The sequence below is a fragment of the Taeniopygia guttata genome, chromosome 1 (assembly GCF_048771995.1).
Source record: "Taeniopygia guttata chromosome 1, bTaeGut7.mat, whole genome shotgun sequence".
Taxonomy (NCBI): domain Eukaryota; kingdom Metazoa; phylum Chordata; class Aves; order Passeriformes; family Estrildidae; genus Taeniopygia; species Taeniopygia guttata.
Window position 1 is genome coordinate 64356694 of NC_133024.1, and position 27202 is coordinate 64383895.

The 27202-nt window shown below is 38.5% G+C and overlaps 1 protein-coding gene across 1 annotated transcript in view; it reads left to right on the forward strand.

Moving 5' to 3' along the window:
* Nucleotides 1-26398, forward strand: part of CCDC169 (coiled-coil domain containing 169) — a gene marked incomplete at its 5' end in the record, with an annotated part of 45570 nt that extends 19172 nt beyond the window's left edge. Inside the window, 5 exon segments of the mRNA XM_072936649.1 lie at nucleotides 1829-1927; nucleotides 2125-2189; nucleotides 5463-5540; nucleotides 8841-11507; nucleotides 22509-26398. Coding sequence (XP_072792750.1) covers nucleotides 1829-1927; nucleotides 2125-2189; nucleotides 5463-5540; nucleotides 8841-8943 — 345 coding nt within the window.
* Between the last annotated feature and the right edge of the window lie 804 nt (nucleotides 26399-27202).

Below are 27202 nucleotides of genomic sequence, written 5' to 3' on the forward strand. Positions count from 1 at the left end.
TCAGCTTAATCATCCTAGTAAAATGAATGCAGAAAAAAGATGCTCATGTCTTCAGTCTATACATGCTGGAGACAAACAGCAGGGAGGAAGAAAAACAGTTATTTAAGTACAAGAACAAACTTGACTGACCTTGAATTGTAATAGAATCATGATGGTTTCGGTTGGAAGGGACTTTAAAGAACATTTATTTCCAACCTGCTGCCATGGAGAGGGACACCTTACACTAGATTGTCTTGCTCAGAGTCCCATCCAACCCTGAATACCTCCAGGGATGGGCCTTAAGTAACTTCTCTGGGCAACCTGTACCTGTGCTTCACCACCCTCACAGTAAAAAATTTCTTCCTAATATCTAATCTAAACCTGTTCTCTTGCAGTTTAAAGCCATTACCCTTTGCCCTGTCACTACGTACCTTTGTAAAAAGTTCCTCTCCAGTTCTCTTGTAGGCCCTCTTCAGGTACTGGAAGATGCTATAAGGTCTCCCCAGAGCCTTCTCTTCTCCAGGCTGAACAACCCCAGCTGTCTCAGCCTGTCTGCAGAGGAGAGCTGCTCCAGGCCTGTGATGTTTGTTCCCAGAGTTGGGTGCAGTACTTCAGGTGGGGTCTCAGGAGAGCAGAGCAGAGGAGGTCAATCACTTCCGTCAGCCTCTTCGCCACACTTCTGATGCAGCCCAGGAAACTGTTGACTTTCTGGACTGCAAACTACATGGCCAGATCATGCCAAGATTTTCATCTACCGACATCCCCAAGTCCTCCTTCTAAAGAGTGCTCTCAATCCATTCTCTGGAAAGGATGCACATTCTCCTTAGACTTCCTATTATCACTAATGTACCCATAGAAGCTTTTCTTGTTGTCCTTGACATCCCTGGCTCTGTTTAATTCTGTCAGGGCTGTAGCTTTCCTAAACTGATCCCTGACTGTTCAAACAATCCCTGTATTCCTCCAAGGCTACCAGTCAATGTTGCTACCCTCTCTTACCCTCACTAGGCTTCCTTCATGTGTTTGAATTTGTTCAGGACCTACTTGTTCATTCACACAGCCTCCTGGCATGTTTGCCTAAATTCATCCTTGTTGTAATGCAGTGTCCCTGAACTTGGAGGGCAACTCTGTGTTAGAGATTTCATAATAATGTCTCTATGGGATGGAACGGGTCAAATTATGAATGAGATTATGAAAAACATTCCCTGTGTTAGTAGAAGAGGAGGACCTGCTTGGGTCCTCCCAAGTGTGTGGGTGTGTTTTAATCCATTACACAACAAGCAAATATTTGGCCAGTGCCAGTAACTAAAAATGGACTCTGCTGCTGTTGCTCATTCCTATTGTAGACAGCATAGATGGCTGTACACCTAAGACAGTCTCTCCACAAAATATTGCTTTCTAGCCAAATTAGTATGAGTTGCCCTTGATGTCCCATGTGGCTCTTCAACTAGCCCAGAAGCTCTCTCAGCAAGTAGTTTGAAAATGGATGTGCTGGTAAGATGTAAAATCTTCTTCCTGCTAAAGAAGAGCCATCATAGGGAATTTTGGTTAGAACAAAGGAGCAATTCTGACTGGTCACCACAAGGTAACTTTGCTTAAGATGCCAAGGAGCAGCAGTATGGAGAACTGTACCTGTGTCATTTTAGCCAGTGGAAATGTGCAATGCATAACTAGTAATTGTAGCATGTGGTTAATTGCTTTTGCCTCTGCTGTGCATGAGCTAGAACCATGAAAACAAAAAATGCACAGAATGACAAACATCATAATGCTTGAAGAATAAGCGCTATAGTGCTGACATCTTTATAGAGAATGGAAATAGTTGTAAAACACTATTTATTTACCTTAACCATAGGGTTCCTTAAAGAACTTTCTTAAACAGTTAGAAGAAGAGAAGAAAAGTCTCCAGAACCAGCTAAAGGACTATGAACTTAGACTGGAACAAGAAGCAAAGGTTTGTAATCACTCTATCCCTCTAGACTGTAAAAGCTGTTACGTTGTGTGGCAAACAGATTGTTTGTGAATCACACAATAGAATAGTTCCAAAAAATATGCCGCTGGAAAAAGGCTCTGCTGTATATCTGACTCTTCTGTATGATTCAGATTTGAAAATTTGTGCTTAATGACAGCCTATATCTCATTTAACTTTAGGCTTACCACAAAGTTAATGATGAATGGTGCCTGTACCTCTCATAGATCTTACAGGTAAGAAGCATGTGTGACTCGCTAACTTTTAATGCTTTCTTGATATAACAATGGTATCTTTAATGCCATTAGATCAAGGTGTTTTATTACTTCATTTGTATACCAAATATCTTACAAAAGCTGCTTTTGAAAAATTTTAAGAGTCATAAATGGAAAGATCGTACAGTTTATTTATTTGAAATACTTTTTTTTGCTTTTGTATCGATTGGAGTTTTAGTGTTCCCTAGCACGGTAAAGTGACCATAACCGAGAAAACTGAAGCAATTTTCTGATGCTTGGCCATCCGTTAGTCACAAGACTGCTATGCAGTTGAACAGAACAGAAGCAAATTGTCAGCAGTAGTGACAGCCACCTTAAGTAGTAATTCCTCCTTTTTATATCTCCTTTTTTTCTTTTAAAGATAAACTATCCAACCAGCTCAGAATTAAATACAACATATATTTCCATTAACTTTACAAAGCAGGTATAAAACACCTTGTTTTGGTGAAATCATAGGTTAAATTTTATTGATGCAAATTATGTAATACATGAAATTTTATACGACAAACTGGAGAAACCTGTAAAGAAATCTGTAAAGATTTATAGTACTTCTTATTCTAGAAAAGCTCTAAATTCCTAAATAATGTAAAAGTAATAGCTTAGTGTGATATTCAAGAATTGCTGCCACTGAGTCCCCTTCATAGCTAACTGGGGTAAAAGCCTGTAATTAGCATGTGTTTGCACAGTGGGCAACTGATTCTCTTACATGGTTCATTGCTACTTTGGGAAATCTAAAAGAATTGCTTAAATGAACTTTCCAGCATGAAACCAAGAAAAAGCCTGGGAAATGCTCATGATAACTGTTAATATCTTTATATTAGCAGTGAAACTGAGAACTTCTGGAGAAAGAAAGGAAATAAAAGTAGATTTTATTACTGAACATGCTAGCAAGAGGAGTGTCGATGTTTAGCTCCCTATAAAAACACTTAAATATGCATAGGACACCATTTGAAGTGAGGTATATGCAATGGCATGTTGCATAGTGAGGCACTGGGGTCTAGGATTTTGCCATCAACACTCAAGGTAGTTAGTTCATTATATTTTCAGCAATTAATTATTTACTCTCATGATTTCAGTATCATATAGCAAAATAGTCATCCTCAGATTAATATTCCTATATTTAGTTCTCTAAACATCAAATAGCCATTCTAAAGTAGTTGTAGTGGAATCCTCTGTAATCTATGAAGAAAGAATCATGTGCAAAGTATCACATCTGTTTTAGGTCAAGATGAAATTAATTTCCCTAGGGACTTTTCTGTCTCTTCTCCTGAGCTCTAAGCAGAGTATAAGTGAGTAGTTTAGATTAAGCATCTACCTTGTACATTGCTGATCTGAGCAGAGCAGTCACCCCCACATCCCAGCTGCTGTGTGCAGTTTTGAGCACCTCAGTCTAAGAAGGGCATCCAGGAGGGTGAACAGTGTGGTCTGACCTCAAGGGCAGATTTATGAGAAGCAGCTGAAGTCACTTGGTTAGTTCAGCTGGGATGAGAGAAGGCTGAGGGGTGACCCCATTGCTGAGCAGTGACCTCACTCCACACTACACCTTCCTCCAGAGGGGCATAGGAGGGGCAGGTGCTGTTCTCCTCTCTGTGGTGACCAGTGGTAGCACATGAGGAAAGGGAATGAAGCTGTATCAGGGGAAGTGTAGATTGAAGCTTAGGAAAAGGGTCTTCATTGAAAGGGTGGTCAATCACTGGATCATGATCCCCAGGGAATTGGTCATAGCACTAAACCTGTCAGACTTCAAGGAGCAGTTGGATGACACTCTTTAATTTTAGGCAGTCCTGTGAAGAGCAGGAAGTTGGAATTGACGATCTTTATGGGTCCCTTCCAACTTGAGATATTCTATGATTCTGTGGTTTACTGTTGATTTCAAAAGGATCAGTGGTTTATCTGTTCCCCTCAGGTCTTTTTCTGCCATGACTTTGATTTGACTTTTATATTATTTTAAAATCTGGATATGTTAAAATCTGCCTTCTCTTTTAACAGTTCACTTTAACAACAGAGGGAGAAGTAGATGTACATTCAGTACAGACTCTTTCAACCGTACTACAATATCAATGTTCTACAGTCTGCACAGTGATATTGGCTGCTGTTGAGTTAGAAGGATTTACCATAGGCTAACAATTTTCATATATTGCACAGTATATATACCACAGGGTATTGCTGTCCTATGACAACAGTGTATCCTAGTGACACTCTCTTATGAATATAGTGTTCTTTTTAGCCTTTGTTTTCTCTCATTATGTTGGAAGTTTTTTTTATAGCTGACAATAAGGGGAAAAAAATCATAGCATGGAAGTTTTCTACAGGTAGATATTAAAAAAATACTCTGTGTGTTAGGGTTTTCCTGCTTTGGTTTGGATCCCTCCTGAAGCTTGTGGCAGAAGCAGAAGACAAAGATGCTTCTGAACAGCCATTTGTTTTAATTACCTTTTTATTACTGAGTGCCTTTCTGCTTTTTTTTGTTTGTTTGTTTGTATTTACAAAATATATTTTTCTTCTGAGTGCTTTTGGAGATTGTCTTGTCTGGTCCATAAGGGCATAGTCAGTTTTAAATTATAGTTTTAAAATAAATTAAACATTTCACAGAACTCATGCTAGAGGCACCAATGGTATCTGGTGTATTATTGTTTGGGTTTTTTTGTTTTGATTTCAATCTGGCAAAGCATTGGTTTGGGATTTGGAGTCCACAGATCTTAAAGGCACTCTCTAGGGATGTTCAGAAATCAATCTGAGAGGCAAGCAAAGAAGAACTGTAGTGGTTCTTTAAAAAGGCCATTCTTTTAGGCCAGATTTTTGCCACAAACTGTTGATAGCATAGTGGAATCTGATTTGCGACTGGGATTTCTTTGCAGAAAAGGCCCAAGGTTATAGATTGCTACATCTGGAAAGCTGCTTGTACAACAATGGGAAATTTTTGTTGGGGTAGGCCTGGAGTAAACTGTACCAGCAAAAGCAGTGCTATGGATAATAATCATATATATTGGTACTCTATATTCATATAAATTACAAAACCAGTGAAGGCAACCTTGGCATTGCTCCTTCCTCATAATGCACAGAATCACATCTCCTCAGATATGATAAGATGATAAATTATACTAGCCATCATATTCAGTACTGGAGTTCATCAGCTACAAAATTTCTTGCCTTCAATAAAGTAAATCTGTGCAAATCCTGTTTACTTCTGTAACTGTGATTTGGGTTAGGATTTAACTTGTTTTGTATAAAATTGGCTATTGCAGAATTCACCTAAACCTAAAACTGTTGAAATGAAAAAAAACAGATGCTCTGACCTGCAAGGGAGAAGAACAGATACTGAGGTAAATTTCCTTTATATTCTCTGTTTTCTGGTTGATTATTTTTTATTAAGTACTGTTTTGAACATTGCGACTTTCTCTTCATGGTAAATATCACAGCATAAGCCCACTGACAAAGCATTACTCAACATAATTTTTGATATTACTTTTCATCAGTTTCATTTAATGCAAATGTTGGAAATGCATATGTTTAAATCACTGTTTAACAGACTTCTGTTTAGTTATATGGGTTAGAAATACAAATTTGAAAAAGGTCTACTTGCTCTGAGATACATAGAAATAAAATTAATTTCTGATTGTAATACTTGTGGATAAGCTTAAAATTTGAGGAGATTTATTCTTTTAACTGAATTGAATATGTTAAGAATATGAAGTGTGAGGAATATAGGGAGCATATGTGAAAAGTTTATTGGACCCAGTCACCTTCCTCCAGTGGCCATAAACAGATACCTAAAAAAATGTGGAAGCAAGCAGATATAATACTTAATTTTGAAACTTTCCCAAATAATTTATATTTGGAGACTCCCTAAGATAGTATGGTTTCTATGAATTTAGTGTCTCACATTAAATACTCTTCCACAAACCCACTTACATATATTATTAAAATGAGCATATACAATTTATATTGGAATAATCTAAAAATGTAATGAGTAAATTATAAACATGATATTGTGTAGACCTATTTGCGTACCAGCCTTTTCCTTTCGTTCTGTAAGCACAGAATCACAGGATTTCATAAATTGGAATTGTGAATCTTGATGTTCCAGGAGAGTATATTAATAGAATATGAATTAATGCAGTACAATATGAATTCAGTTCTATAACTGAAGTTTCTCAATACATAAAAAGCACTGTGTGGGTTTGAAGTGCCCCATATGCCACTGCATCACTTTTGACCCCAGTGATAAATATTTAACGTGCGTCCTAAGGAGAAGGTCAGAAAGCTAGAACCAGGAGGATTCACTGCCTCTGCAGTGAGATTAAATATCATCAGCCAGATATGGAGGTTTGCTGAGGGTTAGCACTGATCTGTGATTATCAGATATTATTATTTTTTTCAATATATTTTAGTAGACCATTACTTACCCTGCAATTCTATGACAGTGTGTTTTTGTAATTTTCTTTATATCAAACAAAAGAAAATAAAGTGCCCTGTAACTGCTGAAGATGTGTGGGTACAACAAAATATCCTCTTTCAATCCATTTTCCCTAAGAGAACTTCTTTTTACTTTTCAATGTTCTTTAAACATGAAGATAATTTTTCATCCTTTAAATTGTCCTTAGTATATAAGGACCTAGTTTTCAGATGATTTTCTTTTATAGCCAATGACTTAGAACTTTGAGGACAAACTTCAATCTTTGCTGGCAACATGGATGTAAGAGTGGGGATTTGGCATAGTTTGTGTTTTAAGAAAATACTAGAATATAAGTATGCATCTCATGAACATCACAAGGTAATTACAGCCATTGTTATAGTATTCCTTTTTAATTATGTTTTGATTTATAGCCTGGGGGTTGTTTGTTCAAGCTCATATTAATGAGAAATAATTTCATTAAAATAAGAAAAGACGTGGATGTTCTTGAGAGAAATTTGAAAACTTTCTGTCTAGAGTTCTTACCTCACCTTTGTTGCCCTTTTACAAAATACCTACATAGAATTCAAACCATACTAAGAAGCTGCTTAATGCTTATTTTAACTATAGGAACAGGAACAGAAAGCCCAACCTGTGTATTAAATGAACACTGGAAACAATTTTGGGTAGTAGTTGTGAGGGCTAATGTGGATTCTTTGCTCTTTTTTTGCTAAGGTTGGGATTAAATGTGCGAGTTAGTATAGAGATCAGTGCCTGTCAGCACAGAAAGTCTAGAATTCACAGTAACCAGAGTTCCAACAACTAATTGTTGATGCATTCAGTTTCCTGGCCATCCAAAACAGAAGCAAGTTCAGCAGAGATCCTTTTTGTGGTTATTACAGGACAAGAAGATAGGCTAGCTGACAGTTGAGAACAACATGCATGTCTTGATGGCCCATATCTCTGATGCAATTTGAGCAGCCAATTTATTGTCATTCTGACCCCTGCTGTTACACTGAGACTTATGATGAGGCTAATTAGCTCAGTTCCAACACTGCACTGCTGCAGCTACCTGGCTTCTAAGTCTGTAAGTCCAGCTGGTTTTGAATGGAAGAGGTTTTGCTGCCTGCAGAATTCCACACAGGCATTTTCTACTTTGTTCAGCTGTAGCTATAGTTTAATCAAATGATTATGAGTAATCAACTGATTTGAATTTGAATAATTGATTATTGAGCACACTGGGGTCTTGGATTGTGAGCTTCCAACTCTGAGTAGAAGTACCTCCATATCTGTATGGGCATAGTTCTCACTTCAAGACCAAGACTGCTTGTAAGAGCTGGAACAAAGGATGTGTCAATTCCAAGAAGATTAGTGAGCCCTAGGTTGACTTTGTTGCCTCTTTCCCCACAAATTTGAAATTTGCAGAGATACCATCATCATAGCTTCTATCACATATCTGGGTATCATGACAAATATAACAGTGTGATGCTGTGATATTTTTTCCTTCAAAATGCCTTTGCTTGAGAAAGACACTGAAGCTTTGTATATTGTTAGAGTATGTAAAGTGCTGTCTTTCCTCTGCAGTAATGAACAGGAAGAGAAACAAAGGGACATTTGATAGGAGCGGAAAGGCAGGCTTCTTGGTCAGGAGAATGACCCTCCCAGCTTGTGGAAGCGCCGTTCTTTCCCTGGAGATTTCTTTACATTCCCACAGATTTCGTAGAAGATCAAGATGAAGCTCTAGCTGGTTTCATGTAGATGGTGTATGTATCCATGATGAGTACCACTTCAGAAGTCTGCTTGCAGCATCTCCTGGAGGCATTTCTTGGGATCATGGGTTCAAGAGCCTGGCTTTTCAGAGTGGAATACCTGCAGAGATCTGTAACTACATCTACATGAAGTGTTTTCCCCTTTTCTGGTGGGAATTCTTTAACGGATAAAAATGTCTCTGTTATCACTCTCCTAGTGCCAGTACTTAGTATTCTGTTCATGTTCTTCAAATGACATCACTTAGGTAACAGGAATCATGAGATGAAAATTGAGTTAGCAGAATAATTAGATGCTCTGCTAACCTGCGAACCTAGAAATATACTTGTTTTTTTCCTTTCTCAGGTTTATTAATTCACAGTAGTAATCAGATATGCAAATATAGAAAGCATGCACATTTTTAGCCATCAAAACGTACAGGCAATGTGACATTTGCTGACTAACTTCACCCATTTTATTTCAGAGGAAGACACAGTGTTCCAGGAAACCCGAAGATGGTTAATCCTCAAAAACGATCAATTAAAAAGACTGTAGGAGTGAGCCAGCTTCCACAGCTAAAGCACTGATTTAATATCAATGCCAAGAACTTCCAGTCACTTTTTAAAAAAATTAATTTGACTGAAAGTTTCTAAATTGAAAATGAAAGAATTTGTGTCTTATTGCAATGCCAGATCCAGATTGGAATGTCTTCTTGGATGCCTTAGTGTTTCTCTGCCTAATGGAATTGCTCTTCTAGTTGCCATCTTTGTACTGTTGATCTCTGACTCTTTCTATTCTGCTTCAAATCAGTGATTCTGAGTGTGAGGGTTCTGCTTCACATCAGTGATTCTGAGTGTGAGGGAGTTGGAAAATTTGGAAAATATTTAATGTATTATACACTGTGTAGATCTTTGAACTATGCAGCCATGGAAAACAAACAAACCTCTAGCATTTTTGACCACTCAATCCAAGAAGAAGGCAGACTGATGTAACCTGAAGCATTGTCTAAGTATAACATCTTTAAAAGCTGGCTTGCCACAGATCCCATGTTGATTAACACTTTCTGTCTGCATGGTTTAGAAGCACATCACCATTTCCAGCTGCTTTAGGCACTAGTAATGGATAGAAATGTCAGAAAAAATGAGCACTTTTTATTAAGGAATCTTCAGAGCCTATCTTGTGGAATGTTGTTTCTTGTGAAACGATATGTGTTCTATAAAGAAACACATATTCTGGTATTGGTATGTTGCTCTTTGAAATTTGAATTCTCAGAGGAAGCCTTGTATCCACAGTCTTGGGGTCATAAAAATCTCTGTCTTCTTCAGTGGCATTGATCCTTGTACTTTTAGGGTCCAAAATAGTGCCAGTCCTAAAAGTCATCTCTTCAGTAAAAGTAGAACTACTTTGTCTCTTCATTCTTAAGCATGCAATTATTGTTACAGTTTTATTACCTACATTTTAGTAATTAAATTTGGCAAATCTTTTTCAAGTGGCAACAGGAAAAATGTTTCGGTAATGAAGCTTCAATCCTCTAGGTTGCATCTTAAAAGCTCTTGGCAGAGCAAGTGTGGTTGCTTGACTGCCCTTTATTATTTTAAGAGCATTTCTAACTCTTTGCAATAAAGTTTTTTCCCTTTTTAAAAGCAGTACTAATAGTTCCTTATTACTGGCAGTATTAGAGTGACACTGTAATTAAACTCACAGCGAAAGCCAAACCAATGGTGTCATTCTAAAATGCAGAGAGCAAAGACCTGCAGCATGGTACAGCATATTCAGTATGGAAATCCCTTTTTTTTCTCTTACATAGTATGAAATTCATTACAGATGTTACCATGATGCATGAGGTATCCTTCTTTCATAAGCAGGGTAGTCTGCCTGGCTGGTTTTTTCCTCACATAGCACAGCTGGTTAGGTTAGCACACTTCTGTTTGTGTTTTTCACATGAAAAATTTCCGAATGTTCATTGTGCTGGCATTTTTCATTGTGGTGAAGGAGAGGGGGAAAATCACCATAATGGCTCTATTGGCATAAAAGACAAAGGGACATCTGCAGTAGTAAAGAAGATCCAGTTCTTGGATTCATGCAGCAAGCATTTCCTACTGCTGTCTCTTAATCAAATGTTAGTGCACTCAAGTCTGTTCTATGTAGCACCTCAGAATAACTGGAAAAACTGCACAAATAGAACATTTTTTCACAACAGGAGACTTGATACTTCCTTCAAGATTATTCCTCAATGAGGACTTGAAAAGAGACTTTTTTTTAAGCCTTAAAAGAGGCATTTATTGGTACAGGAATGATCTGGGAGGAGAGCAGACTATATCCTATTTAGTCCCTGTTTCGCCTTGCCAAGAACAATTTGATTTGGGATTTGAAATGCAGTAGTATGATAATTAATTGCTAAAATGTGCTGTTTAACCATGTGTGTATGTCCAGCTGTAAACTTTGTTGTACAAAATGGCTATAGGTCAGTACTCATACTCTTTGAACTACTTGACATTTAATTTTCTTCCTCATTTTCTGAAAATAAGAATTAACCTGATAACTAAATTTGATGGCTCCAATTTCTTTGCAACAGCAAAAAGAGAGTTTTTGGTTTCAAAGTGTAGGTCTCTTTGGATCTAAATAAAACTTTTACACTTTTAGCTTTCCCAAAACATGTAGGAATTTTTTGTTTGATTTGGTGGTGTTAGGTGAATGAGTGTTTTGAAATTCCTGAATTTATCTTGTGTGGGCTTTTCTTACTGTTTTGTTGTCCTGTGAAATGCGTTTTTTTGACATTTGCAGCAATGAACAGTTAGATGGCTTTATGTAAGATCTTCGATATGAATATTTCAGCACATTTAGGATTAACTAATCATTAAAATCCTTTATAATATGCAGTATTATTTTAGGCCTAGAAGACATAATCAGGTTTATTTAAAGTAGATATGGGAGTGTAGTGATGTCTGGTTTTCCCCTGATTTCACAACAGGGTGATCTTTTGTAATGCTGCCAGCTATTTCAAGATAAAGTAGGCCTCCTCTTAAGTCTCTGTGCATCATACATGACCCTGAAGGAATTGAAATCAAAAATGGGAAACTGAATTGCTGACAGCTGTGGTCAGTGAATGAATGGAGCTAAACATCAGAAGAAGACAGGATCAGAGGTGAAGGTATGAGTCTGGCCAAACTTCTTTCAGTGACTTCTTTTACTTGAGATTCCAGATATACAGATTGTAGTGTGTAAGTGACTTTAATTGATAGACTGGGAAATTTGATATCCTAACTTGACACTTGAGAGTATGCTGCCTTTACATGGTTACTCATGTAATTCCATTAATTTCAGATGAGTCATGATTTTGAGGTAAATAAGGCGTTTTAAGTATTTACCCATAATGTTTCTGGAAAATATAAATTTAAAATCTCAAATGTTGGTAAGCATACATTTCTTATTTAAAAAAAAAATCCCTTTCTTTTTTTTTTTTTCCTTTTAGAGTCTCATGATTAAAGATGGTATTGTGTAATGATATTTGTTTCTAATTAATCAGTTTAGCAGCAGTGCACGCTTCTATGATGGAATAAAATTAAAATGTTTATTGGACAGGCATTGACTGTGTGGCTGATTATTATGTAATTATGCAACATAACCAGCAGAGAACTGGGGTGATAGGCTTCCTCCTGTTCAGGATATCATTAATAATAAGCAAGATATTTTATTGCTTAAATACTTTGTTTAATGGGTTCTCTGTATTTAAACTGACTAGGTGGTATAGCTGACAGTTTCCCTGATTCCTATGATATTCTATCTCTGCTGGTAAAGATGAAGTGCATAATTTAGCCTTATTACATTTCCAGTAGAGGAGGATGCTGTGCAGGCGATTTTACAAATGTAATGCAGACACAGTAGCAAAAAAATAAATAAATTAATTAATAAGCAAGTGAACCTCTGTGCTATTAAGCTTCTCCTGGTTTTGCCAGACTGGTCTCAAACATAAACTAACTCTAGTTGGAAGCAGATATAATGTGCATGGATTAAAATGATAGCTAATTGCCACAGTTTTATCATTTTACACAGAGGTGTCACACTAATGCAGACAGCTCTAGACTGGATAATGAGGCTTTTTAGAGGTGGCAGGACCTTATTTACTTGGCAGATGAGTTTAACTCTCTCTTCCAAAAATAGAAACATTGGATTTAGTTCCTTATATGTTACATCTCAGAATCCAGTTTTCCTGCACTTCACTAATCTGTGCCATAAACTACCAACTAAGAACCATGTAGAGATCAAATGAGTCTCTCATGTCTACACAAGGAGCATGCAGGTGGGGCCAGGCTTTGCCTGTGGTTCTGGGAACAACTCAGTGCACCACCCCAGAGAAAGGGCTCTCACCATTTCTAGGGTGATAAAGTTCCTATGCTCTGGTTCCCACGTAACTTCTAACCCCTCCCTTTGATGCCTGGGAGAAGATGAATTCTGCTTCCGAATCCCATCTGCAAGTTGGGGAGAACAGTGTGTTTCTGGTGCTGAGAAGTGACACAAAGATACATACACCGGTGCTGGAGGGAAGCCAGCTGGTACCACCACAATGAATCTGTCTGACTTAAGTCAAATGAGTTTTCTTTTGTCTTACAATGAAAATGGATAATATTGGTGCTCTGTTGGTGCAGAAACAGCTGCTGCATCTTACTGAAGAGATTTACCAGTCAAGACTGATGTCAGGGTATTTCCTGATGAACACAAGCCAGTGTGACACAGCAGTGACACCAGTTGCTGTGCATGTCTTGTCCCAGGGAAAAATGTCAGCTCTGACAAGAGAAGGACCCCATGTGAGATCCAGGACAGGCCTCACTCCCACACCACCCTACAACAGGCGCTTCCTCCTGCATCTGTCTGATCCCTCCACACAAAAAGCAAGTGTCCCGTGGGGAATCTGCTCAGGAATGATGTGGTATAGTAGAGCAATGCAGACTGGGGACAAAATTGGGCACAGCTGAAGGGTTATTTTAGGGGAAGGATGAAGCAACAAGGCTGTGCCCTCTTGACTCATCCTGTTCTGATTAGGAATAGGATACTGAGAAATCTTTTAAAAAGATGAAAATAAGGAAAATTAGCCTGGGAATCATCTGTCCCAGTTTGCAGCTTAAAAGTCATACATCTAAGTCTGAGCTAATCACTGTATACTCAATGAGTAGTCAATAGGAAAAAAACAAAGCAGACACCTTCAGAGTGCAGCTCCTCTCGTTCTAACAGAGATGCTTAAAATGGATTAGGTGACACATCGATTGGATTTCTTTCCCCTGACTAGAAAGAGAATATAGGATGACAAATTCAGAATAACCTGTCCACCATGTAGAAAGGTAAGCTGAACCCTGTTCTTTTGAATTTCTTTATTTTTCTTGCTCTGGCTAGGGACAATGACACCCAAGATTAGTAGAGGGGGCTTAGCCAAGAAGTAATACTGAGATGAAATTTGACTCTCCTTTGGGTTGATCTTTTTGTCTCACAGCAGCCCAGCATTCAACAAAGGACCTGTTCTTTAGGCATTGAATTTACAGGGCCCACAGATCTATTCTCATGTTGCACCAGTACTTACAAGGACAAATTACTTTTTTTTTTTTTTTTTTTCTTCCCTTTGTGTACATTTGGCAAGCTACATGTTCTTTTGAAGTCAAACCAATAAGATGCTGCATTATGCTAAAAAGCCCTCCTAAAGCCTGTAGACCTCCAATATACAGGTGGGAAAATACGGCCCATAGATCTATTTGCTACAAACTTTAGAAGAAAATTTGATGCAATTTTGATAGGAATCAATAACCCAGGGATCAATCCCTTTTTGTGTGTTCCTGTCTCTTAAAAAGCTGAGCTAAGAATTAACTGATGACAAGTCAAATTATTGCCTGGGCAAATGTGTTCTTGGAACATTAAAATAGTTTGCAATTCCTGCCAGGCCCGCAATGGCTGACAGCATAATTTTATTAGTATAATATATTCTGAGGGCAAGAATAATTTGTCCAAATACACTTAAAATGTTTGGATGAAATAATCTACCTTGCCTGAGGCTGCCATCAGAAAGCACTTATCAGGCCAGACCTTCAGTCTCATTGACACCTGCAGAAGGCTGCTCCTGTGCCACAGCTCAGAGAGGTGTGAGAGCCCCATGTCCTTCACTGGCTGGAGAGGAGAGGAATGGAGGACCATTCAGTCCGTGCTGAATTTTCTAGTCCAGACATCTGGAGCAAAGCACCAGTCCTGGAAACGTACTGTGTTGTGCTGTGCTCATTGCTGCCTTGCCTAATATTGTATCAATACCTGCAGTGGCTGGTGTTTCTGGGTGTACCCACAGACATGCTGAGCTGGAAAAGTAATAGGAATTCCTCACAATCCAAATCAACAAAAGGCTTGAAGGAGATAGAAGAAATCTCTTTTTCCAGCCTAATCAAAATTAGAAAACAACAAACGATGTTGTAAAACCACACTCAGTTCCTTGACTCTGTGTTGATGCTTCCATCATCCTGGGCTGGGCCTGACCCTGGTTCCTGATTCCCCAGCTCCACTGCAGACCGATGTCCTGCCCCAGCCTTGGCTGTCCCCATCCCCAGGGAGATGCCCCTGGTACTCTGTCCCAGTTTGTACTGCTCCTGGTGGGGTCAGTGAGATGTGCCCTGCCCTGCCCTGCTTGCCCAGGGATCCCCTGCAGCTCCCAGCCCCCAGTTTCAGGGGTCACTGCCTGCCACCCATCCTATCAGATTTGGGCTCTTTGGTGGTGCTGACATAAATAACAATTCGCTGACTGCGGGAGTGATTTACTTTAAGCACTTTAGCACCTGCTGTTGCTCATTACAGGATTATCATGCCCCAGATTGTTCCTGGCAGCTCAGGGTTTACAGTGTTAGCACATGGCACATGTGTAAGAGTTACCTTACAGGGGTGGTGGGTTCATGCACTTGCTCTGTCCTCTCCATGACCCTGCTTCATGCTAAGATCTCTAGTGTAACTGGAAGCCACAGGTTTTAGGCCTGTGACAATCAGAAAAAAATTCAACTATTAAATCAACATGAAGGTTTTTAATGGTAGATATCAGCATCTGACAGTATCTCATGGTTCGGGATAACAGCACATTCTCCACTGTTGGCTCATTTTGTCACTATGTGGATATCATTGCCATTAGCCTTTCCTGAGAAGGATGAGAAGGATACAAAGATGGAGCTTGTGCTGAAGGCTCTGCAGACATCTGGCATTTCACACTGCTCTCCTGGGCTGACATTCAGTGGGGGAAGTTGTAATAGTTTTTAGGGCATGTATTCCAATACTCTTGGCAAAAATAGATGTCTCACTCCTCCTGGTAATCTCCCCTGCCTACTTAATTGCTTAAATTGCTGGTTCTTCTGTTTTCTGATGTCTGCATCACATCCTTTCTCACTGTAGCATTTCACAGGGCTGCAGACTTAGAGCTTCAACTTGTTTTATTAAAGTTGGTCGGTCACCTCAGGGTGTAGCCTGAGCCATAGAAGAGTTCCATTATTATTTTCTGGCCTGGTAACCACTGTTTCCTAGTGCCAGCACCAGCCACAGCGGTGCCTGCTATGTCCTCTATGAACCACCTGTCCTCTCTCCCCTCACCATCAAAACTTTCACTGGAAATTACTTGAACTGTACTGCTTAGGATGGCTCTATGGACAACTATCACTTAGGAACAGTGCCCATGGCATTTCCAAGTAGGAAAGATGGAACAGTCTGTGCCCAAAGATACAAAAAATGGGAAGAAGGACATGCTAACACTACAGAGAACAAAGCACTCTGCAGCTTTCTCAGCCACTGTTCTGATGAGGTGCAACAACAAAATAACCCCACAAGCACCAAAAAATCCCCAACCCAAAATAACCCCCCTAAAATCTAAATATAAGGTTTATGCTATGAAAGACAGAACTTGTCCATACAAGTTTTGAGTTGTTTTGAGGAAAAGTTCAGCATGACTATAAAAACATTTTAGAATCAAAATTCATATAAACTTCAATTTTAAATAGCATTGGTACAAAGCAAGGGACAGGAGGAAGTTCACCCTATAAAAGCCTTTGAAAGGTTTACTTAAGAAATACTTTTGACGAACTCTTAAATCTAAAATGATTCTTAGAGGTAAGGACTATACTTCTGCTACAGAAAAAAAAGAGGTTTGTTGAGGCCATAATTTCTTTACTTGTAAAGATAAAGTTTAATAAGTTTAATGGACTAGTAATGTTCTTATATAAAGAAGAAGGAAAAAAATATATATTCTAAACTAAACCTTCATGCTTTTGGCATTTTTTGAGCCGTGGAGTGTAAGCATAACTGAGATACTTGTCCCATATAACAGTGTGAAGATGGCCTAAGAGCATCTAGCAGATTTCTGGACCCCTGAAAAATGGTTCAGATAATATAGAATGTGTTTTATGCTAGAGTAGATTCAAAGAGGGCCTGAATTATGTAGGACTGACAAGTTATTTTCCAGAAGGGGAATGTACTGCTGACACTGTATGTTGCATGGGAAAAGTTAAAAATTGTACTACTCAGATGCAGATTGGGGGATGTACTCAGGAAAAGTTAAAATTTGCAGTACTCAGATGCAGAATGGGAGGAAGCATAAGCCAGCCAGCCAGTAGTCCAGGATGACAACCAGGAATGGTGGAGAGCTCCTGTCAATCCTGCTTTATTTTATCCAACCCAAGTGGGTTTCCATTTCAGTTATTGCCAACTTCACAATGAAATGCAACTTAACCAGAATATTCTGCACTGTGCTCCATTTCAGAACTCTCAAATGTTCTTGGAACAGTTTAGCCTTTAGAGGGTTTCTTGTTACTAGAGTTTTCTACAGAACAGAAATGAATGCATCACTGATGTCACTGGGTGTACATTGCATCACACATACTTTTCACAGTCATTCAGAAGTGTCTGATGTTTGACAAACAGAAAACACTCTGCTGAAATGGTTAAATAAAATAGGTAATCTTAATCAAAGAAAAAAAATGGTTTCCTTATTAAGGAATGCTGAAGAGCTTTTGTGTGACCTTTTCACCCACTCAAATCAACAGGCAAATCAACATTTCAATTATGCACATCTCTGTGAGTGATGCTCTTACCAATTTAGTTATTTCACTTTGTTCTTGCCCAAGAATCATTATTTTAAATATAACAGGTCAGTCTCCTTCTTCCTATTTCTTCACTGACCTTCAACATAACTGATATTTAAGAGCCTTAAATTGTGATTTTGACAATTTTAACAAAGCAGTGATATCAAAAGTCTTTTTTCTATAAGCTGATTAGTCAGGCTGGTGACTCTTGATAAGTTCAGACTTCTTCAGTGTGAGTGGAAAGACCAGCAGGTTTTCTCTCTAGTTATGATACTGTTATCAAATAAACATTTTCTATTTGTATACATCTTGTCCTGCATTTTTAAACCAAGGCTGCGCTGGAAGCTTTAAAGGTGACAATATCTAAAGTTATTTTGTGGCATCTGACTCTTAGCTGTGTAGAAGAAACCAGAGAAATATAAATAGATTTCACAGAAAATTGCTTGGTTTTTCTGCTTGATTTTTTTACTTGATTTTGGGTAGAAAAGGTAGGAAATTGAAGTCAGTCTAGTCAACACATGCATGCAGATTTTCTGGAAAAAAGACACTGTTTAATAACAGAAAAAAAAAAAAAAAGAAATTGAAAAAAGGAAAATATACTACCAGATGTTGATGCTTATTTTTATAAAATACGTGTTTTATTTTCAATTTAAAAAATGGAATTCTATTTTAAAAAATCTCTGGAAAGTACCTCATACCAGAGGTTTTTAATGACTTTTAATGACTCATATTTATGAGTCTTGGTTTTGTCTGAATTTTTGGGTAGAAGGCACCATTTCAGCTGCTGGAAGCAGAGGTTTTGGCATGGAGAAATCCAGGTATTGCTTTTTGGGATTAACTATTGCCTTCACTATTACCAGTGGAATCGTGCTTGGTAGGAAGTGAGTGTACAGCCTGTCTGCCTGCTTGGACGAGATGTGCATTCCATGAGAAAACTTGAAGCTAGTGTATGAAAAACCACAGAAATCTGCACGACCTGTAGTTTTGTTCTTAGGTGACAATTACCTAAATGGAAGAGGATTTTCTTGGGTTCATAAAAAGAGGGGCTTCATTCTTGTTGATGTATTGTGCCTTTAACTATTGGGTACCTTCTTCAGGCTGGTGGGTAGAAATTGCTGGCAAGCTGTACATCTCCGTGGATGACGTCCTATTCATCTGCGCTGGGCTCTTGGGAAAACATTTTTAAAAGGAGAAGTGGTTGAGCTAAGAATAGATGATTACTTCTAAATTTGCTCTCTAAGGGCCATTAAGTAATCAAATGAGCTCCTCTGATTGGGAGGAAAGCTCAGTAAACCAACATAGTGCTGGGTCAGCATGTGTACTAGTGAGCACACAGGAGGGAGCTTTGCATGGCTGAGTGGAAAGTTCCCAGTGATGGCCGTGACCTGTTCTCTTCAGGATAAAGCATTTCATTAGGTGAATATTAAACATACCTTACTTTGGTCTGCATCACCTCCCAAGGTGACCCTGCAGGTGGTGACCCAGCCTAGGTGGCTGCAATTCAAATGTGAGACAGCAAGACAGCCCAGTATATGAAGGTCCTTCCCTTTAAGGCTTCATTTTATTTAGACAGTTCTGAATATGGAATGATGTTATAATTAGGACACTTGACTGGGCTGTGGGAGATGATGATGATACAGTGACTCAATTTCTCACTTGTCTGTGGGATAACAACTGTTTCCTGTGGGCGTTGTAAGCACTATAATTCTGACATATTCTAGAGGTGTTTCCAGCTCAACATGACAAGCATTACCGGTTAAATCCTGCAAGAGTCCCCTAACTCAGAAACATGAAACAAGAAAATTTAATGAATGGCGAAAATTGTGCCTGTTATATTTTTCATACACAAAAGGGATTATTTGAGTTTATTGGCTGGCCACCCAGAAAGATGTAATACCCAGATTTCTGCAGTGCCTAGTTTCCTGCAGGCTGCTCAGACCATGGGCTGCTTCTGCAGCATAGCAGAGCCCTGATCCTGATTCTTTGTGACAGCCACTTCCACCAGTCTAGACCAAGTGAGTGTGAGAAATCATGGCAAGTTAATAATGTTTTTCATCCTCTCTTCCTGAAGGCTAAATGGCTTCTCTGTAGGGACAAGGATCCTCCAAAGGGTGAAACAGAGCAGTCCACATTTGCAGGCAAAAGGACAGCCACAAGTAGAAATCTGCAGAGTGCCGTGGGCGTTACTTTGAATCGATGGTTTCAAAATCTATCACATTCTACTTCAGAAACTGATGGAGGAAAGGGCCCTTTAATCTTCCTTTCTTTACTGGCATGAGAACTGGACAAAATCTGCTATTTTGTCCTAGCTGAGATTGGTACAGAACATCCCTTATGACCTTGCCCAACACCCTTGGGTTAGAGATATGAGCCTGAATGAAACTGTCAACTGTACTGGGAATATTTTCAGTTCACTCCTCATCTCTGGATCCCCTACTCTGACTTTCTCCATACCTTTTCAAGGAAAGAGATAGGGTATTTGGCTTAGAATTTGGGTTTTGTCCAGGTAGATGTAGAGATGGAAACCTTTTCTTACTGCCAAAATGAGAGAAAAGCATGCAAAAAATACTGAGAACATTTGTTTGTTAAAACTGATTGGGAGCAAATGGAAAATGGTAATAATAATATGTAAAGTGACTTGACTCTGTAAGTGTTTCTTCCCTTAAATAACTTTTAAAGTGTGAGTTTATGGCTGATAACTTAGCTGTAGCTGATTCAGTTTGAATTCTTCAGGCTTCTCAATCTAAGCACAGAGATCCACCCACAAGAAACAGCTTGCAGACTCAGACCTTTAGCTGGAAATGTTGTCTGACTTATGTCAATCAGCCTGCCAGCATATTCTCTCCCCATTCTCCTCCTAAAATAGCAGTAGCTAGTTGAAAATTTGTTTTTGTGGGGGTGGGGAGGTGATAGGAATAATAAAATGAATTCATAAGCCTGGCTGTGCATCATCCTATGTATATTAGCCATTCACATGTGGTATATGGCTCCAGAGTTCACAGTAATGCCATTCAAAGGGTTTTTGACATTTAAAGGTCAAGTAGCACCTCGTTCATTTGGAGAGCATAACCGAAAAAAAAAAAAAGGAAAATATTTAAAGAGAGCCTCAGAAAGAAAAAATAATGGAACAATGGTGTGGTAGCTTGCCATTTTGCTTGCAAGTGGTTTTGAAGATCAGTCAGTAGTTTCTCTTGCCATTCACTGTGAAATATAGTTGTAAAAGGGGTATATAAAGACAAGCCTCAGGTGTAAAAATGGCTACAGTGCCTCACTGCTAGAGATCAAATAGCCAAGGTGCTTTGAAAATCAGAGGAAATAACAAAAAATTAGATGACAAAGTTCTGCTTGCTGCCTTCTGCTTCCTTCTTCAAAGAGCTAGAAACTGAACTAGCCTTGCCTCTGGTCCATGCTTTCCTCCATTTCTTTGCTTCTCTCTTTTTTTTTTTCCCCTTTGAATTTTTTTATCAGAAAAAAAAATTGGCAAGTTTAGGAAAATGTAGTTATTAAGGAAGGAGAACCAACTGAGTTGTAAAGGCCCTCTTATTCATCTTAAAAGTCACTGAGTCGTGCTGGCAGAGGGCACATAGTGCTGCTATTTGCACAACCTAAAGGCAAGAAACATTTTTTTAAGCTCTTGTTGTTACAATACTTTTATAATAGACAAAGTCAGAGCAAAAACCTTCAGGAAAAAAGTAAACATTTTTATAAATTTTTTCTCTTGCATAAGAACTGAAAGGTGAAGCCAACTTTTTCCCCATTCCAAAGCAAAAATAGATCAGAATAGCAAAGAGCAGATTAAATTCTCAACTTTCCTTGAACTCCCTTTAAGATTAACACAGAAATGTGGTTTCTCAGCTGGACACTCTCCATGTCTGTAAATCACTGTTTGTTGTCTACTTTTCCACACCATCCAGCTCACCTGAGAATCTGCCTTTGATGTGTGCATTGAGATGAGTATTTAAGCTGGATATTTAAAAGGTTGACATTTATCTAGATGGGAAATAAATACCACATGACTGTAATGATAGCACATACTCTTTCTACCCCAACTTTTGGAAGGATGAAAGCGCAGGTCTGTCTTCTTTCAAGATATTTTCAAACTTCCAGTAATGAGTTAGCAGAAATTTATTGTTGGAAACAAAACACCATGACTATCACTGCAGAGTTCCCTACAGAACTGCCATGCACATCAGCCTGGCTGGTTTGAAACTACCACGTGTTGGCAGGGAAAAGTTGCAATACACTTAAATCACTTCCAACATGCAAGATTTCTAGAAAAAAAACCCAAAAGCAACAGAGTGAAAGGTCTCCCACTATCAGATTAGGATTTGTGACTGCCATATGGAGCCCTTAAAATGAAGGTTAAAGAATTTTCAAACTCATCATTTATTTGGCTTTTCTTTTTACCAAGTTTCTGAATGCTGGTTTTACAATCTCATAATTTAATAATGAAAAGAGTAAAGAGCAAACACTTCATAAGAGTGTCTGTAAAGGACATAGAAGACTAAGTAATATATTTAAGTTGACTTAACTGGAAAAAATTTACTGGATTGTGCTGAGATGTCATAATGTACAACTTCTATGAATATTAATTTTCAAGGAATGCAACAGTTTTGCCTCTGAGCTCCTCCACTGTGGTACAAAACAAGGACACATGTAGTGGGATTATTTTCCTTGGGAAGAACTTGAGCTGCTTTCTCCCTACCAGAAGAAGCCAAGATGGTGAATGTTGTTAATTCACTAAGCAGCTACTACAACACAGCTTGCTTTCAAAGAGAATATAAACTCTTCCAATTATTTTAACTAGAAAATAAATGAAGTTATTAGTATTCCAACTATGACCAAATGAAAGTATTGCTATGAAGTTATTACTTTGATCTCCTGAAGCAAATAAAGAGGGGGAGAAATGATGTTTTTGTAATTCTTCAAGTACTATATGGTTCTACAAAGTATATCCAAAATAGGATTTTTCAGACACTCAGAACTCCTTCTAAATATTTTACAGTATTGTAGACTCTGCCTAAAAATATTTCTTTGTGCCTAACTGATTTTTCTTCCTATCATTACAGTGCAAAACCACTTCAAAACAATGAAAGGACTCAGGTATCTGATGCCTGGGCTTCCATCACCACCAGCCTGTGTCATGTCACAGAGATATTCCTGACAGATGTGGACCCTTCAGGATCTGTATTGAATTATGCTTCTTCACTGCTGAGTGTCAACACACCAGGTCTGTTCATCATGTACAAGAAGACAGTCTAAGAGAAAGAGTTGGGGTTGTTCAGCCTGGACAAGAGAAGGCTCTGGGGAGACCTTATAGCAGCCTTCCAGGACATAAAAGGCACCTGCAAGAGAGCAGGAGAGAGACTTTTCACAAGTGGATATAGTGATAGAAGAGAAGAGGTAATGGTTTTAAACTGTCAAAGGGTACATTCAGGTATTAGGAGGACATTTTTTACTTTGAGGGTGGTGAGACGCTGCCACTGGTTGCACATAGAAGCTGTGGGTGCCCCATCCCTGGAAGTCTTCAAGCCTAGGCTGGATCAACTTGAGGCTTTGATGAACTTGGTCTAGAGAAGCTGTCCCTGCCCATGGCAGGGGCGTTGGAATGAGATGATCTTTAAGGTCCCTTCCAACCCAAGGCATTCTAGGATTCTATGATTCCATGATGTTGGCAAGTGTATAACCTGTCGCTAGTCAGGAGCAATTTTTCTTAATCTTATAATAGCCTGGGTCATTGTTCTTCTGAGACCTGTTTTTGTGCTGTACATGTGATCAAGGTCTGTCATAGATGCTGCCTCAGACCAAGTCCTTTGGCACCCTGCTCTGATTTACCTGGAAGCATTCCCACAAGCAACCCTGACAGTTTTATATTTATGTTGTGAAGTGCTTTGGGCTCCAGAAACCAGGGCCAGACTTCTGTCCTAGGATTATGTATCACCTTCTCTAATGACCTGGAAAACACACCAGAATACAGCGCTCAGAAACTCAGTAGAAACAACCACACAACAGCCACTGAGGGAGAATTTTCACTCATCCCAGCTGCTAAAGGGGCTTTGTGCCAACAAGAGAGGCAATGCAAGACTGCAGCAAGCTACTATCAATACCCTTGTCAAAGAAATGTTGATAGCTTGCATTGCTACTTCACGAGTCTCAAACCAGAATTAAGTGACCTTCAGGTTTCCATTCACAAACAAAATGGAATAATAAAATGTAAAGATGCTTTGAGCATGGATTTGTCTTTCACTTGTCCTGAGGATCTTGCTGAAGACCTTAGCTGGGCTGGTTTACAGGCAGTATGTGACTGTGATTTATGTTTTTTTTACACAAGTGCCCATCTTCCCCTTCCTCTCAGGTCATCCACCTAGTCTGCAGCTGAGATCCATGGAGATACACAAAAAGGAGTAAAGCAGCTGCAGTTTAAAAGACCATAATTGCTTCTTTCTCTGATGGTGTGTGAGGTTGCACTTGTTTTTCATGCCAGCATCCCACTTTCCTTAATGATTGCCCTAACTTCAGCCCTCACCACTGTCTTTCAGGCAGTTTTTAAAGCATGCAGAAGTACCTAGCAGAACCTTGTCATTTATCCATATTTTCAAGTTGTGCTTTGCTAAGACAGGTTTTCATGAGTGAAAGCACTTTGTGCATGTAGGAGGCTATAGTTGTCAGAGTTGTCAGGGATGACAAAATCTGTCTGGTTGGGATTCTTTTTTTTTCTTTTTTTTTTTTTTCATGCTCTTACATGAAATCATGTTTTTAGTATTACTTCAGTGAGCTCCAGAAACCTTAGAAAGACAATCTGTTGGGGGGTGATTTGGTGTGGGATTTGTTTTTCCTGATGTTCAAGAAATTATCCAATGATAAGCCTACAGGACTTATGACCTGTTTTTCTGTTGGGAAAATGTAACTAAGATCCCCTCTCATGACCAAGAAAGCAAGAAAATTGCTCCTAGAAAATGATTCCATTTTTGAGGCAAGTGCATTCTCACTGACATTTCCCTCACATCCTTGAGAAAACTCAGCTGAGTGCCTGAAATTAACAGTCATGAATGTATGTAAGGATGTATAATGAAAAATTATATGGAAGGTAAATTACTCCTGAAAAGTAAAGGCCATATGACTAACAGGAATAGAAATGCAATTGTCCATTAGATTCAGCGTCCATCTATTCATCACAGCCCAGATGTCCACAGCCAGGACAGACACAGGAATGGACTCATTCAACTCAGGTTCTTAGGAGAAAGTGGGATTATGTTCTGTATGGGTTAGACCATTTCCACCGGAGTTCCCTCCTTGCTGAGGTATGCACAGGATGGACCACAGACATTATTTCTAGCATAGTGTGTATAGTTTGCTCTAGATTACTTAACAGGAAATCAGTAAAAGTGAAATAACAAACAAAACATAACCAAAGCATGCAATCTCTGTCCTGAGGATTGATCTAGGCACAAAAATGTAAGCATTAATAAAAGGTTAGAAGACCACTTATTTCTGCTTGTTCTGGTGCTGCCAACAGTTCTTGTCATTTGAAAATACCTTAGCAGTGTCTTTCAAGGACCTTCCTCATCCCTTTGTTCCCCTCAGGGAATTTATCTATCACTAACCTTTAAAGAGTCTTTTATTTTCCCAGTTAGTGTTTGGAAGCACTGCAGAACAGTTTGAAATATGCATATGTAAGCAGAGAGAGTTTATCAGGGTACAGAAAATTTTGAAATTTTTCACATAAAATTCCTAACATGTCATATAAATATGCCATGTTAAATATCTGGTTATCTGGGAAGAGTAAAACGCGATTTTTTTTTTTTTTTACCCAATTTAGATATGGCAAACAGAATTATAACCAACATAAATATAAACTGAGAGCCACATTAAAAAATGGCTACTATGTGCGTAATTTAATCTTAAGTGTAAATTACTATTCAGGTGCCTTTTTTTAGTTGAAGTTTATCTAATTTAAGGAGCTCATGACTTGCTACTTCACATCTTTTAATATATTGCATGAGAATCAAGTGTGTGGGTTTCCATCACCTTGATTATCCATACCATCAGCAGAAGAAACTGTGCTGCAAGAAATAATAGCAATAATAAGATACTTCCCTTTATTTTTTTATTCCAGGCAGAGCACTGTCAGTTTCCAGAGAAGTATAATTCTTGCTAATAAGAAGATTAAAGGCTGTTTAGACTACCATCATTTGTGGTCTATGGAGTACCTAAAAGCAAAATATTTTACCAGTAATACCTGCATAAGCATGATAAAGATACCAGTAACATTTTTTCTAAAACTAAAATGGTTGTAGCTGCCCATACCTACAGGCTGTAAATAAAGTTAAATCTCACAAAGAATAGTTATCAGTCTCATAAGTAAGAATGTCTGCTTTCAGTATGAAAATATTTGATCTAAGAAGCCTGAAGCTTGAACAAAAAAATTGAGATTTGTTCAGCCCTACATTTCCTCCTAAAATGAAATCTTTACGCTGCTGCTCTATCAAAGAAAAACGGTGGGTATAAAGATGAACTAAAGTATTGTGTCTGACTTACTGACCTTTTCTGTTTCTTGAAAATAATTCTCTAACCAAGGGTTATTTGTTAGGATCACCAGTTGCATTCAGACATTGCTCAGTGGTTAGCTGAATGCAGCCTTGCAGGTTTGCAATGCTTCCAATAACCACAGAATCATGGAACAATGGAACTTTTTAGGCTGGATAAGATCTTTGTTAAGATAGCACTGCCAAGACCACCACTAAACTATGTGCCATATCCACATGTTTTTTAAATACCTGCAGGGATGGTGGCTCAACCACTTCCATGGGCAGCCTGTCCCTATGCTTGACAAGCCTTTCAGTGAAGAAATGTTTCCATCTGAAGGAAAATATCTTTTAATTCCTTTTATTTTTAACTTATTTTTTAATCTATAAAAATTTAAGTTACTTTATGGTTGAATATAGGCTGACTTACGGATTTTTAAGAACCTCAGAAACCTCAAAAACTAAAAAAAACCCCAAACATAAAACCAACCAACCAACCAGAAACCCAAAACAACACATAAAAAACAAATTCAAACTTGAACTTCTGGAATAGAAAGCCTCCAGGCACCAACACAGGCTGGGGGCCAACAGCTGAAAAACAGCTTTCCAGAGAAGGACGTGGTGGCCTTAGTGGACAAGATGACCAAAAGCCAACAGTTCACCTGTGTCACAGAAGGCCACTTCTAACAGCTGGTGTCCCATTTCCTTCATTAACTTCTGTTCTGGACTTCTCTTCAAGTTCTTTAAATTGGGGTAGTACCATTTGATTACAAACCTGTGTGATTACAGTGAAGGCAGACTATCCAGGCTTTTTTCTTCCCTTTTCCTTTGAATGCTGAAGACTTTCACACACCAGTTGCTTGTGTGAAGATTCTGATATTTCCATGAGCTGGTCAGAATGTGCATAAGAAGACTCAGAGGATTTTCTTCCCTTTCAAAAAGGTTGAGTGACACAGTCACATTGGGGTGTTTTAGTCTAGGAAACAGTAAGAGTACCTGAAGTAGTAGTTTATTGCTCATACTCTGAATATTATTATAATTACTTTCTGTTTGAAAATAATCAGATGAATGCTTGCTGATGTTAGGTGAAGCCAGTCGTTAATTATCTACATTTTATTATTTTTTCAGTTATTCTTCCTAGATAATTAAAAATTCTTCCCCATCCAAAGGGAAGTTTGCATTCCAGCTGAGTTTGAGTCTCTTAGAGGGAACTTTTTTCTCTTATTGCTGTTTTTTAG